The sequence below is a fragment of the Bos mutus genome, chromosome 22 (genome assembly GCF_027580195.1).
Source record: "Bos mutus isolate GX-2022 chromosome 22, NWIPB_WYAK_1.1, whole genome shotgun sequence".
In the NCBI taxonomy this organism is placed as follows: Eukaryota; Metazoa; Chordata; class Mammalia; order Artiodactyla; family Bovidae; genus Bos; species Bos mutus.
The window spans coordinates 56,361,562-56,375,553 of record NC_091638.1 but is presented as its reverse complement, the minus strand read 5'-3'; the positions used below and the strand labels follow the sequence as shown (position 1 = coordinate 56,375,553).

Sequence of the window (13,992 nt, the reverse complement as noted above, 5' to 3'; positions counted from 1 at the left end):
CTGGACATGGAGCAACAGACTGGTTCCAAATAGGAAAAGGAGTACGTCAAGGCTGTATATTGTCACCCTGCTTAGTTAACTGCTATGCAGAGTACATCATGAGAAACGCTGGGCTGGAAGAAGCACAAGCTGGAATCAAGATTGCTGGGAGAAATATCAATAACCTCAGATATGCAGATGACACCACCCTTATGGCAGAAAGTGAAGAGGAACTCAAAAGCCTCTGATGAATGTGAAGGAGGAGAGTGAAAAAGTTGGCTTAAAGCTCAACATTCAGAAAACGAAGATCATGGCATCTGGTCCCATCACTTCATGGCAAATAGATGGGGAAACAGTGGAAACAGTGTCAGACTTTATTTTTGGGGGCTCCAAAATCACTGCAGATGGTGATTTTAGCCATGAAATTAAAAGACACTTACTCCTTGGAAGGAAAGTTATGACCAACCTAGATAGCATATTCAAAAGCAGAGACATTACTTTGCCAACAAAGGTTCGTCTAGTCAAGGCTATGGTTTTTCCTGTGGTCACGTATGGATGTGAGAGTTGGACGGTGAAGAAAGCTAAGTGTCGAAGAATTGATGTTTTTGAACTGTGGTGTTGGAGAAGACTCTTGAGAGTCCCTTGGACTGCAAGAAGATCCAACCAGTCCATCCTAAAGGAGATAAGTCCTGGGTGTCCATTGGAAGGACTGATGCTGAAGCTGAAACTCTAGTACTTTGACTACTTCATGCAAAGAGTTGACTCATTGGAAAAGACCCTGATGCTGGGAGGGATTGGGGGCAGGAGGAGAAAGGGGACAACAGAGGATGAGATGGCTGGATGGCATCACTGACTTGATGGACATGAGTTTGGGTGGACTCCAGGAGTTGGTGATGGACAGGGAGGCCTGGCGTGCTACGGTTCATGGGGTCGCAAGGAGTTGGACTCGATTGAGCGACTGAACTGAACTGAACAGAGGGTGGACCTGTGACTTAGAGAAAGGCAGCACTTCCTGTGATGACATAGATCCATCCTCTCAGTCCACAGACAGTTCTTGGGCACCTTTCATGTGCCAGGCCCCGGGTACCAAACAGAAATCCCAGCTCATTCAAGTAGGGCAGGGGTCCCCAACCTCCAGGCTGTGGACCTACGGTACCTGCTGGGAGATCAGCGGCAGCACTAAATTAGAAACAAAGTGCACAATAAATGTGATGCACTTGAATCATCCCCATACCATCGCCCCCAACCCCTGGTCCGTGGAAGAATTGTCTTCCATGAAGTTGGTCCTGGTGCCAAAAAGGTTGGGGACCGCAGCAGTAAGGGAAATGATTGACGTGCACCTGCTGTGTGTTGAGCTGGGCTCTGGGGCCCTGTGATGAGCAAGACAGACTCCAGCCCACCCCTGGGGGCTCGAGTTACAGCCTAGGAGACCCATGAACAGAATAGGAATTAAAAGCTTCCACGTTGTCAGAAGCGTTAGGGAGTAACAAGCAAGGCCATGAGTTTGAGGGTCGGGGGGGACAGCCTGGCCAGGGCAGGGCTGCGTGCTCTGGTCTTGACCCAGGGAGTCCGTCGTCTGTCCCTCTGTCTGGCCACCAGGGGCCGTGTTAGAATCAAACTCTTCACCTTGACCTCTTTAGCGATGGGCCTAATCACAGGGCCAAGCACCTTAACCTTGAGCAGCTGCGCCCCACCCACCCGCCACACCTGCCTGCCCCTTGCTCCTTCCCCCCAGAGCACTTACCACCAGGCTCCCCACACAAGTCCTGATGCTGCCCGCTCCCCGGGACAGCAGGGCTCTGGAGCCCCAGGTGGGCTGCAGCGAAGGGAGCACGTGTCTGAGCAGAGAGGTGTAGACATCCCAGGTGGTAAGAGAGACAGCACAAGGGAGCCTCAGCGATGGAGGTCTCAGACACTGGGATGCTTCCTGGCCACCCTTGCGTTCCCCGCCCCGGGCCTTTGCACTGGCCGCTCTCTCTCCTTGGACAGCTCCACCCCTTAGTGCTCCTTCCATCCTCGAGTTCTCAGAGAGGCCTTCCTGGGCGGCTCCAGGCAACTGTGTGTCGGGAGGACGTCACCATCTGAACAGTCCCTGTGGTCGTTTGTTTCATGGTTTGTGGGGGCCCCTCCCCGCCCCCCCAGAAGAAGGACACGTCCTACAGGCAGGGGCTTGGTCCTTCTTGTCCACTGTGTCCCCCAGAACTGAGCGTCTTGTGTAGAACACAGTCGGTGCCAGATAAAACTCACAGCTGGACTGTGGTCATTGAGGACCCCGAAGGCCAGGCTGCCCGCGACCCCACTTCACTCCTAGGAGGGATCCTCACGATCCTATTGTAGATGGGGGCCCTTGTTCGCACCCTGAGCTCGTGCTGCTGTTCTGGGATACGCCATCACGGCTTGCCGATCGCACGGCACCCAAGGCCCACGGCCCTAGCCCAGCCTGACCCCAGTCCTGGGCCTCGGCCCGTGTGCTGTTCCCAGGGCCCACCTCCCCTCCATATGGGAGTGCCCGGGACCACACCTCCTTGCTCACCGCAGGGATCTGGTGCCCGGCACAGGCTTGGCCCCATTCACCTCCTGGAGACGAGGCCTTGCTTCAGGAGCCCTAAGAGCTTCTGTCCCCTCCCCGCTTTGGTCCCCTCTGCCCTGGTCCCTTCCTCCACCATCGCTCCCTTCAGCTCATCCTTGAGGGCTTTTGAGCCACCTTACTCTCCCCAAGATCTGCCCAAGTTCCCCTGGATAAAGCCCCTGGCACTAAGCCCCACCCCAGCTGACCCCAGCCCACGAGGGCCCACATCCCAGACGGGCCTCGGGCCTTCACCGGGCCTCTGTCTTCAGTCTATGCTGACTTCCCCACTTGGCAACCTGGCAAAGTGCCCCCCTCCCTCAACACATTGTCCCCCTGGACGTCTCTGCAGATAGGTGGCCTCCCCGCCCCGGGTCCAGAGCGGGTCTTCCCACACGGAAGTCCTCCCCAGCCTGTAAGCTCCTCCTTCCTGGAGCCTCGGGTGCCCCAGTGGCCTGCACATAAATGTCGGTTTGAACGAGTGAGTGAGTGAACTCCAGTTCAAGGGAACAAATGCTTTTTGAGCTCCTGGGCAACGTGGGGCTTGTGTCCGGTCCCCGGAGCGCCCCGCTGCGCTTGTGAAGCTCACGACCTGGCCGGTGGGCACTGTCAGTGTGTGGTGACTGGATAAGCCCAGAGGTGACCCAGGTGGGGAAGGGACGGCTCAGGGGCTGAGTGAGGGGATGACCGAAGGACCAGCGCTCTGCCCTCCGGGAGCTCGTGGGCCAGGCGGGAGGAAGGTGAAGTTTGCTTGCCCTGAGCCAGAGGGAAGTGGGCCTGGAACTAGGGGTCCCGATGCCAGGCCAGGGCCATCAGCTGAGATGCCAGAGGGGGACAGGGGAGTTGGAGGCAGGCCTCTGCTCTTTCCCAGGGTCCCCAGCACGCCCCGCCTTCTCCCCGACCACAGCCTTCTACCTGGAGTCACCTTGGCCCCACCTGGAAGCCAATTAAGCCCCTCGTTGCAGCAGTGAGGATTAATATGATTAATAACGCCCCCAATCTCCGAGGTGCTGATTCAGCCGGGAGCTTAGGGAGGGGAGGTCACTTCATAAGGGCCTGGGGGGGGAGTGGGAGCCCCGAGTCGTCCAGCCGGAGCCCCGTGTGGCTGAGCTCCGGCCTCAGAAGCATCCCCGGGTTCGCGCCGCCGGCGGGCAGCCGCAAGGGCCGCAGCCATGAACGGGACCGAGGGCCCAAACTTCTACGTGCCTTTCTCCAACAAGACGGGCGTGGTGCGCAGCCCCTTCGAGGCCCCGCAGTACTACCTGGCGGAGCCATGGCAGTTCTCCATGCTGGCCGCCTACATGTTCCTGCTGATCGTGCTTGGCTTCCCCATCAACTTCCTCACGCTGTACGTCACAGTCCAGCACAAGAAGCTGCGCACACCCCTCAACTACATCCTGCTCAACCTGGCCGTGGCCGACCTCTTCATGGTCTTCGGGGGCTTCACCACCACCCTCTACACCTCTCTGCACGGATACTTCGTCTTTGGGCCCACGGGCTGCAACCTGGAGGGCTTCTTTGCCACCCTGGGCGGTATGAGCTGGGTGCGGTGGGCTGGGCGAGGGGTGTGTGTGTTCAGGAGCCAGGAGCTTGGGTGTGGTGGGGGGTGGGTGTGTGGGGACAGCCCCAGCCTTGCGGATGGTGGACGAGAGCCTGTGAACCAAAGCCGTCCCTTACTCAGTCAAGCTCGGCTGGCGTTGGTGGAGGGCGGGCGCCGAGCACGTGATCTCACTGGCACTGGGGTCGTTGTCTCACCCTCCAGCCAGGAGACAGATGAGAGGAGTCCGGGGCCTCGCTGGGGTCGCAGGCGGTCTCTGGCAAGGCCGAGTTGCAAGCCCACGTCTCTGCGGCCCCTCAGGCCACGGTTCTGCTCCCCTTGGGGCAGCAGGGCTGGGCGAGACCCACGCCGGGTCCCAGGACAGAGAGCTGCACGACACCGGTGCTTGTGCTCAGGGCCCCAGCCTGGGCGGGATGAGAGTCCTCAGTCCTCCAGCACCAGCCTCTGCCTGCACTGGGCGCAGGGCGTGGTCCCTCCCCGGCTTCTCTCTGACTCCATCCCAGCCGCCTCCAGGCTCTCTGCTCTGCTTGAAGGCTTTCCGCCTTGAGGAGTCCATTCACAGGGAGACAGTAGGCCCGGTGATCTGCGTAGATGCGAGCCATGCTTTTAAAATACTTTCACTGAAAGACGGGTGAATAGATCCCATTTCGCCGATGAGAAAACTGCAGCGTGCAGAGGGGAAGAGTTAACTCAGGAACGTGGCAGGCCAGTGCCCAGAGCCTGGGGCTCCTGGCTCAGACCAAGGAGCATCCCCCAGGGAGCATACGGCCTCTTGGGCAAGCAGGAGACGCAGGAGGTTGTTGTCACCAAGCCTGGGGGGCAGAGAGAGCCTGGCACCAGCCACAGCATGCTCTGTCTCCTGTCTCCCACATGCGTCCAGGCCCTGCCTCAGCCCTGTTCCCGGGGCACTGGCCATTGCTGGGTGACTGCGATCCCCTAGTCTCAGGCCAGAAGGGTGCCACCCACAGGTGGGCACGCCTCTGAGACAACCGTGGGCCTGGAGTACCCATTAGCATTCCCTTTCACTCTCTGAAATGCCCCGGTTGGTAAATCCCACAGCCACCTCCCTCCTGAGTTTCTGGGGGTGATGTGCAGGGCAGATGTCTGAACCCCATCATTATTATTTCTCCTCCTCCCTCTGAGCAAAACAGTCTCCGGCTCCCTGGCTCCCGGGAGAGGGTCACCCATGCCCAGGGTGTTCCATGTCCCTGGAGGCGAGAGGCCCGCTGCCCAGGAGGAAAGGGAGGCCGCCCCCTCCGGCTCCTGCTGCCTCTGCCGTCCCATGACCAGAACTCTGCCGTCCCCTGTGACCAGAACTCTGCCAATGGCCCCATGAAGGACACACTGTTCTGTGAAAACTCCCCGCCGGGCTCCCAGTTCTCAGCCGTGACCCCACGAGACGATTGCTGTGTTCCCCGTGAACCTGGAGCTCTGGCTGCACTAACCTTCCTGGGAGTTCCTCCACGTGGCGTATCGGCCTGTCTGCCCCGCCACCTCCCCTTGTCCGTGTCCAGACCTTCTGCTTCTTAAGTCCGCACTCCAGGACTGCTCCCCGGGTGCCTTCCTGGCCGGCCCCCCTCCCCATCCCCGGGAGGAGCACACCCCCTCCTTAGAAAGACAGGTCCAGCCAGGCGGTGGGTTGGCTGACAGCGGCTGCCTTGCAGGTGAAATTGCACTGTGGTCCTTGGTGGTCCTGGCCATCGAGCGGTACGTGGTGGTGTGCAAGCCCATGAGCAACTTCCGCTTCGGGGAGAACCACGCCATCATGGGCGTCGCCTTCACCTGGGTCATGGCTCTGGCCTGCGCCGCGCCCCCCCTCGTCGGCTGGTCCAGGTAACGGTCCTCACCAGGAGGGGAGGAGGGTCTCCGGGGTGCTTCCTAGGGTCCTCCGGCCGGGGCGGGGGTGGTGCTGCCTGGTTTCAGGCCCCCTGAGCCGGCAGCTGTCATAGGGTTGAGGTTTAGGGCAGGGAAGAGAGGGTCAGCCCCTAACGTCACTACGGGGCTGCTCCCTGTGTCAAGGAGACTCCAAGACACCCCGACCCTTCACCTTGGCTGTGCCCCTAATCCCCAACTAAGCCAGGCCAGATTCCAATCCTCTTTGGTCCAGTGCCCTGGGAGCGGCTCCTCTGACCTCAGGCCTCTGCCCCGGCAGAGGCAGAGCCTCCCTCATGCAGGTGTGGGCGTGTGGCCCTGGGAACCAGTCCTGGCAAGACTCTCGGCTGATATCCCCCAACGGGCTGAGATGAGATGGCGGTGGGGTGGAACGTGGTTTGGGAAATTGGCCTCTTTGGGTTCCCAGAGGCTTCGTGCCCTTCTGCTTCCAGGAAACTGCCATCTCTCTCCCCTTTCCTCCTCTCTCAGTCTTCCTGGGGCCAGTGTTTTCCCTCCTGAGCAATTTAGCAAGGGGCAAAAAACCCCGCCCCTCCTTCCCTATCTTCTCCAGTCTGGCCTAGTTATATCCTCATAGATGCAGCTAATGAACATTGGGTTTCCTGAGGTCAGTTCAGTGTCACCGTCCTCTGAAATCACACACCCTAACTACACGCCCCAGGGCCTCTTGTTTCCAGAAACTGTGCAAAAATCCCTTAATTACTCTGAGTGGCCTAGAAAGACCTGGGTGCCTCCAATACAGATCATTGGGAGCTTTTCCCTTCCCCCCACCTACCTCATGGTCCAAGGCCTGGCCTCCGGCCACTTGGGAGTGGCAGGCTGGGTGAAGAAGCGGCAGGCTGGGTGAAGAAGCGCCAGGCAGGGAAGCAGGGGTGCAGACTAGGGGCGCTGGGAGTGAGAGACGGGGAGAGACCAGGGTCCCAGGGTAACACGGCACTGAGCAAGGCAACAACACTGTTTCCACACACCTGAATCCCTCATCTCAGTAGATGTGAGCCTCACAGCCAAGGAAAGGTTTATTATCCCCCTTTTACAGAGAGGGGAAGTGAGGCCCAGAGTGAGAGCAGCCCCGCGCAGGTGCTGGCAGGGGGTTCTGGTCAGCTGGGCCTGTTCCCCGGTCCCTCACGTGTGGGTCTCCCTCTGCCCCTCCTGCCCCGGCCCCTCCCCGGTCCTCAGGTACATCCCGGAGGGCATGCAGTGCTCGTGCGGGATTGACTACTACACGCCCCACGAGGAGACCAACAATGAGTCGTTCGTCATCTACATGTTCGTGGTCCACTTCATCATCCCCCTGATTGTCATATTCTTCTGCTACGGGCAGCTGGTGTTCACCGTCAAGGAGGTAGGGTCCTTGGGGGACCAGTGCTGTGGGGCTGGGGACAAGAGGGCTGATGAGGCTGAGTGCGGCCCCCAGCCCAGAGGAGCCTCAAGTCTGGACACCAGGCCCTGTGTCCCCACAGGCGGCTGCCCAGCAGCAGGAGTCGGCCACCACTCAGAAGGCTGAGAAGGAGGTCACCCGCATGGTGATCATCATGGTCATCGCTTTCCTGATCTGCTGGCTGCCCTACGCTGGGGTGGCGTTCTACATCTTCACCCATCAGGGCTCTGACTTTGGCCCCATCTTCATGACCATCCCGGCTTTCTTTGCCAAGACTTCTGCCGTCTACAACCCCGTCATCTACATCATGATGAACAAGCAGGTGCCTGCTGGTGGGGTGGGAAGGGGCCAGGTCCCCCCCGGGCGACAGGTGGAGAAGCCGCAGTTTTAACTGGGCCTCCGTCTTTCCACCTGCAAAATGGGCAGGGGGAGTTGGTTTTCCCTGGGGTAATCATAAGTCATCTGGGAGAAATGCAGATTCCTGGACAACCCCCAGACCTTCTGATTAGAAGCTCAAGGTGGGCCCAGGAACATGCATTTCTAACAAGCCCTCTGATACTGGCTCAGGAAAGAGAAGTGCCAGTCTGGATGGTTCTGGAGGCTGGCTTTAATGGCCCAGATGGTCAAAGTCCCAGGCCTGGGAACAGGTGCCAGTCTCCACAAACTGGACAGGATGCCAAAAAGTCTCGTTCTGAGCGATGTATGGATGAAGCGGTCCTTTTAACATATAGACCAGTGGTTCCTCTGCAGGTTCTTTGGTCCAGTGGGGAAAACCTGGAGTCAGACAGATTGGGTTCAAATCCCAGCTCTGCTAGGTTTCAGCTGTGTGGCCTTGGGCAAGTCACTTCCCTTTTCTGGGCTTCAGTTTCTTCATCCACGGAAAGGACCAAATCCTGAACTCTTGGGTTCAATGAGACAATTCCCAGACGGCCCTTGGCACACTGAGGGCACCACGGAGCATCACCAGTGACAAGGCCCCTTCGGGTTTGGTCCTAGCACCTCTGGGTGGGGTTGGGGAGGCTTAGTAAGTTCCTCCAGGGAGCCATCTGACTGGGGAGCGGAGGCTGGGAGGGCCAGAGGCAGAAGAGGGAGGTGGCGCACCGCACTGACGATGCCATTTCCCACCCAGACTCTGCGGGACCCTGACCACCCCTCACCCTTACCCTACCTCTTCCTTCCAGTTCCGGAACTGCATGGTCACCACTCTCTGCTGTGGCAAGAACCCGCTGGGTGACGACGAGGCCTCCACCACCGTCTCCAAGACAGAGACCAGCCAGGTGGCGCCTGCCTAAGCCCCTCCAGGGACTCCGTGGCCAGCTGCAGGAGTCCCTCAGCCCCCACCCCACCCCAGCCTCAGCAGCTCCATCAGGAGCCGCGCCTGTCGGAACCAGCTCTCACAGGCTCCCTGAGTGTAAACACAAAGACCAACCAACCAAATGCAAAAGAATCAACGAGAGAAACAGGAGGCGCCTCACGTGGCAGGGGCTGCCCGATCTGGAGTCCTGATTTCCCGGGGGCCCGCTGTAGCTCCACTCCCCCCAGCTCATCTCTCAGCTACACAAGAGCTCTTGCTCTGGAAAAGTGTCCCAGCTTAGGGATAAGTGAGTAGCACATGACGGGGCATGCCGTAGGTGCTTATTAATAAATGCTAGGTGGAGGAAGGAAGGAATGAATGGAGACGTGAATGGAGAGATGAACGGGTCGGGAGGGCATAGGCATCCTCTTACAACATGTTAGCAGCAGCAGCAGCAGCTCGCCCTTGGCTCATGACCTTGAGCAGCTGTTTTGTCCTTGGGCCTCACTTTCTTCCCCCATACAATGGGAATTCCAAATCTCTCCTCACACGGCTGCTGGGAAGATCAAATGAGATTGTGTGTGTGTGCGTGCGTGCGTGCTCGCGTGTGTGAGCTCTTTGTAAATAGTAAGGAGCCGGACAGACTGTAGTTAACATTATGAATAATATCAAGTAATATAAGTAATTCATCTCCTATGATCATCTCCTCTTGATAGCGACCACTTTGAGATTGGGCAATGCCCTAAGCATCCAGCCTCGTCAGGCTTATAAACATTAGACAGATGGCAAGGTCAGACCAGCGCTGGGTGGTGGGCCACAGGGAAGGACGGTCAAGGAAATGCAGAGTGCAGGCATCAGGCCTGAGAAGAAAACAAAAACCAAAAAAAACAACATCAGAGGACCAGAGTCTGGGGCCAGTGCAGAGCCCCCATGACGCGGGCCACTCCCTTCCAGTGCAACCCCCAGCGAGACAGGTCTTGCTCTCGGCATCTGAAAAACCACTAGCTCTCCTGCCCAGCACCCAGGCTGCAGTATCTCTGGGCCTGTATGGAGCTTCTAGAAGTTATGTTTACCTGCCCACATTTAACGAAGAGCTGGGTCCCCAACATCACCTTTGTCTCAAAAAGAGCTTAAAAAACAAAAGCGTGGGAAATCCGGCTGGACCCACCTTCCCCCTGGGAAGTTTCACAGATCACAGATTTTAGCTCCCTTGCTGGGCAAGCCTTCAGCGGCTCCGTTCCATTCTCCACTCCGGAGAGTCCTTGCTGCTGAGAGGCTGGCTGGGACTCTAGGACATCAGAATCGAGCCGACTCACAACTGCCCCTCCTCCACTACATAACCAAAGCGGGAAGCTCTACCTCTCCCCAGCTCTGCCTGGAGATGAAGGCAAATTGGGGTATTAAAAGCTCAGCTCCTATCCTTGGTGTTAGTGGTGGTGGTTTTTGTCAGTCTCAAGCTCTTTATCTACAGGACGGATGGAAACGGGGCAGTGTTCATCTGATCCTTGACCCTGGGGTTTCTGGGTTTGAGCAACCATCAGAGCCCCCTGGGAGTGCTTTAGGCTGGTGCCCCCTGGGGAGCAGGCCCAGGAATGGGAAAAGCTCCAACCTCGGAGTCACAGAGATCCAGGTGGCCCGTGAAACTGCAAGCAAATTTTGTCACCTCTTGGAAGCCTCCTTATCTGCAAAAGGGGATCTTAAAACTGACCTTAATGAGATTTCAGGCTTTATGCAGCCAATGTGCTTCCTGGGCTCAGCAGATGATGAGAGGCTTTTTGCATTACTGGAGCTCCAGGCTTGGCCCTACCAGGGACCTCATCTGAAGGGGGAATGGGATGAAGGTGTAGCTCCCAAATGACCATTCTCGTCCAAGGCGGGAAAAGGCAGCAGGAGTCTGAGAAGGGAGATCCTTCATGCCATGGAGGGGCTGGGGCAGGTAATAGCTGGGATCTCTGTCGTTGCCCCTCTCTACTCTGTCTCCCTAGGTGGGTGATGTCAGTCAGGATTCCTTTATCTGCAGGAGGCAGGAAATCATACTCAATAGCACTGAAGCAAAAGGAAGACACGATTGGCTCCCATAAATGAAAAGCTCAGGGCTTCAGGCATGCATGGGTGCAGGTGCTCAGATGAGGTCACCTGGCTTTTGAGGGGGCTGTACTGGGTCTTCCTTGCTGTGCGCTGGCTTTCTCTACCTGTAGTGAGCGGGGGCCACCCTTCCCTCTGATGCTAGGGCTCCTCATCATGGTGGCTTTTCTCGTTGCCGAGATCGGGCTCCAGGGCACACGAGCTTCAGTGAGTAGCTGTGGCTTATCCACTCAGCTGCCCTGGAGCCTAGGCCAGAGACGGAAACTCCGTCTCCCATACCGGCAGGGGGGACTCAACCCCTGGGCCGCCAGGGAAGTCCGTGTTATCTGGCTTCTAGGTCTCCCTTTGGCCGCACTTTCCTCTGTGCTGCCTTTCATTTCAGTCGCTCAGTCGTGTCCGACTCTTTGCGACCCCATGAACCGCAGCACGCCAGGCCTCCCTGTCCATCACCAACTCCCGGAGTCCACCCAAACTCATGTCCATCAAGTCGGTTATGCCATCCAACCATCTCATCCTCTGTCCTCCCCTTCTTCTCCCGCCTTCAATCTTTCCCAGCATCAGGGACTCTTCCAATGAGTCAGCTCTTCGCATCAGGTGGCCAAAGTATTGGAGTTTCAGCTTCAACATCAGTCCTTCCAATGAACACCCAGGACTGAGCTCCTATAGGATGGACTGCTTGGATCTTCTTGCAGTCCAAGGGACTCTCAAGAGTCTTCTCCAACACCACAGTTCAAAAGCATCAATTCTTTGGCACTCAGCTTTCTTTATAGTCCAACTCTCATACCCATACATGACTACTGGAAAAACCATAGCCTTGACTAGATGGACCTTTATTGACAAAGTAATGCCTTTATGCCAGGTTAACTGTTCCAAAGATGTAAGCATAGACATCACCAGTTAATTCCAAGCTCAGCAAACCCTGCAGAAATGGGGCTTCTCTTCATCTGTTAGTCGTTTCCAGGTAGGGCTCTTATTGGCCAGGCCTGGGTCACATGATAGCTCCTAAGCCAATCACCAGGCTGGGATGGGCATTCATCCTCTGATTGGCCTGGCCCCCGGTCACCTGATTGCATTTGCCGCGCAAGGTAGCGTTGAAAGTCAAAGTCGCCCAGTCGCATCCAAGTCTTGGTGACCCCATGGACTGACTATACAGTTCATTGACGTCTCCAGGCCAGATTACTGGAGCGGGTGGCCTTTCCCTTCTCCAGTGGATCTTCCCAACCCAGGGATCGAACCCAGGTCTCCCGCACTGCAGGAGCATTCTTTACCAGCTGAGCCACGAGGGAAGCCCGGTAGTGTTAGCCCTACGTTAACCGAATGGTCTGAGGGTGGGGATAGGAAGGAGCTGAAAGGAAACTTCAGGAGGTGGTTACCAGAAGGAGGAGAGCCACAGGCAAGGGGCCCGGAACCAACAGCGATCCAGAAGAGGTGCGCTTCGTGTCTGTGATATCCGGCTAGTTCGCCCTCCATCCACAGCAGTGACGAGAGGATTCCCACGGCCGGCGGGTGTGGATCCCACCCTCCGTTTCAGATGCCGTGTGGGACCAGGCACAGTGGTGGTAGGCACAGTGGCATTGCAGCCAGTCTGCCCTGCGGTCAGCCCTGTCCCCTCCCTCCCACAGCCCACTTACTGTGAGGATTCAGCAGCCTCACACCCAGAGGAAAAAAGAAATTTCCCCTAAAACCAGAACATTCTCTGACTTTTTCCTGGTAGAGAGTAAACCCTACTTAACTTCCTCAATTTGCAGTTGATTTGACTGCCATTGGTGGGGAATCCGCCGTATATAAAGGCAGACAACTGCTGACTGAGTCTGGGGAGAGGGTGTTACCAACCTCATCTCCAGGCTCCAGGCAGCCAGTGTCCCTGGGCCAGGACGCCCTGGGGCCTCAGAGATGGACTGGAGGGAGCAAGTCTCTGGGCTGTGCCCTGGCCAGGGACAAGGCCACAGAGCTCTCTCAGCCCCTGATTTTTGCCTCTGGAAGGAGAGTGCAAAGAGTTTAGAACTGTAATCTGCAGAACTGTAAGTTCACACATAGAAGGACCCCGGTCAGTGTCCCAAGATGGCAAAAAAAAAAAAAAAAAAAATTTTGGCAAAACTTAAATTTCGTACAGCTCTCAGTAAAAACATCTCATGAGTACCCGAAGCAGCTCGTCCTCTCTCCAGCAGCCTGATCTTCACAATTACCATTTCCCTGTGAAAAGGCAATCCTCTAGAAGAATTTTTAGATCATGCAGCACATTTTAGAACTTCTTCCGTCCAAATGCAAAACTCTATCCTGGCACAGACCTGGAGCAGGGTTTCAGATGAAGCTCGTGGGAATGTTTGTATCCCTGAGTCTTTCTCAGTTCTTGGAAACGTGATCAAAATTGCTGCCCCCGTTGGCACCAGCTTCCACACTCCTCTTTGCCTCATCTCGGCTCCTGCTCTAGATGGTTCCTGCAGATGGTTTTCAGGCCTCCCTCCACTCAGCCGAGCTCCGCTCTGGCACTGGGACTGCTACAGCAGTGGGTGCTGAGCACCTACTGTGTGCCAGGTGTGGTGCTGGGCACAAGCGACATCACCAGGAACAAGACAGACACAGCCCTGCCCACTGCCCCTGCCTCCCAGAGCTCAAGGAGACAGGGACGCAGTGTTTAACCTCGGGTGCTGGAGGCTGCTGGCAGCCCGAGGAGGGGCCCCTAACATCCTAGGGTGTCATGGAGGGCTTTTCTGAGGACGTGATGTCTACACTGAGGCCAAAAGGATGAGTGAGAAACAGTTCAGATAAGGTGGTTGTGTTGTTGTTGTTGTTTAGTCGCTAAGTCAAGTCTGACTCTTTTGTGACCCCATAAACTATAGAGCCCGTCAGGCTCCTCTGTCCATGGGATTCTCCAGGCAAGAATACTGTAGTGGGTTGCCATTTCCTTCTCCAGGGGATCTTCCCACCCAAGGGATAGAATCTGCGTCTCCCACATTGGCAGGCGGGCTCTTCACTACTGAGCCACCAGGGAAGTCCCCCGGAGAAGGCAGATATAGATAAAAGAGGGCCTTGTAGGAAGAGTGTATCAGCTGCACTCACAACAACCTCCAAATCTCATGCTTCAAACAACACACCGTGTACTGTTGCTTGTGACTCTCTGAGTCAGCCAGGTGACCCAGACCAAGCTTGGTTGACCTCTGCTGGGTTCACTTGAGCATCTGTGGTCAGTTGGAGGGCTGGCCGGTTGGCCACTGTGGGCTGGGCAACAGGGGAGACTGGGC

At 56.9% G+C, this 13,992-nt stretch overlaps 1 protein-coding gene across 1 annotated transcript; it reads left to right on the top strand.

The window, feature by feature from the left end:
* The first annotated feature begins 3,717 nt into the window (after positions 1 to 3,717).
* On the top strand, positions 3,718 to 8,663 carry RHO (rhodopsin). Its single transcript, XM_070360205.1, has 5 exons — positions 3,718 to 4,078; positions 5,768 to 5,936; positions 7,170 to 7,335; positions 7,454 to 7,693; positions 8,553 to 8,663. The coding sequence occupies exons 1-5, from the start codon at positions 3,718 to 3,720 to the stop codon at positions 8,661 to 8,663; spliced, it is 1,047 nt and encodes a 348-aa protein (XP_070216306.1).
* Positions 8,664 to 13,992: the final 5,329 nt, after the last annotated feature.

Excerpts from the sequence above, each read along its gene's own strand:
- RHO (XM_070360205.1), top strand. The coding sequence starts at position 3,718 with ATGAACGGGACCGAGGGCCCAAACTTCTACGTGCCTTTCTCCAACAAG. Across the intron at positions 4,079-5,767 it reads CTTCTTTGCCACCCTGGGCG|GTGAAATTGCACTGTGGTCC; the intron begins GTATGAGCTGGG and ends GCTGCCTTGCAG. Across the intron at positions 5,937-7,169 it reads CCCCTCGTCGGCTGGTCCAG|GTACATCCCGGAGGGCATGC; the intron begins GTAACGGTCCTC and ends CCCGGTCCTCAG.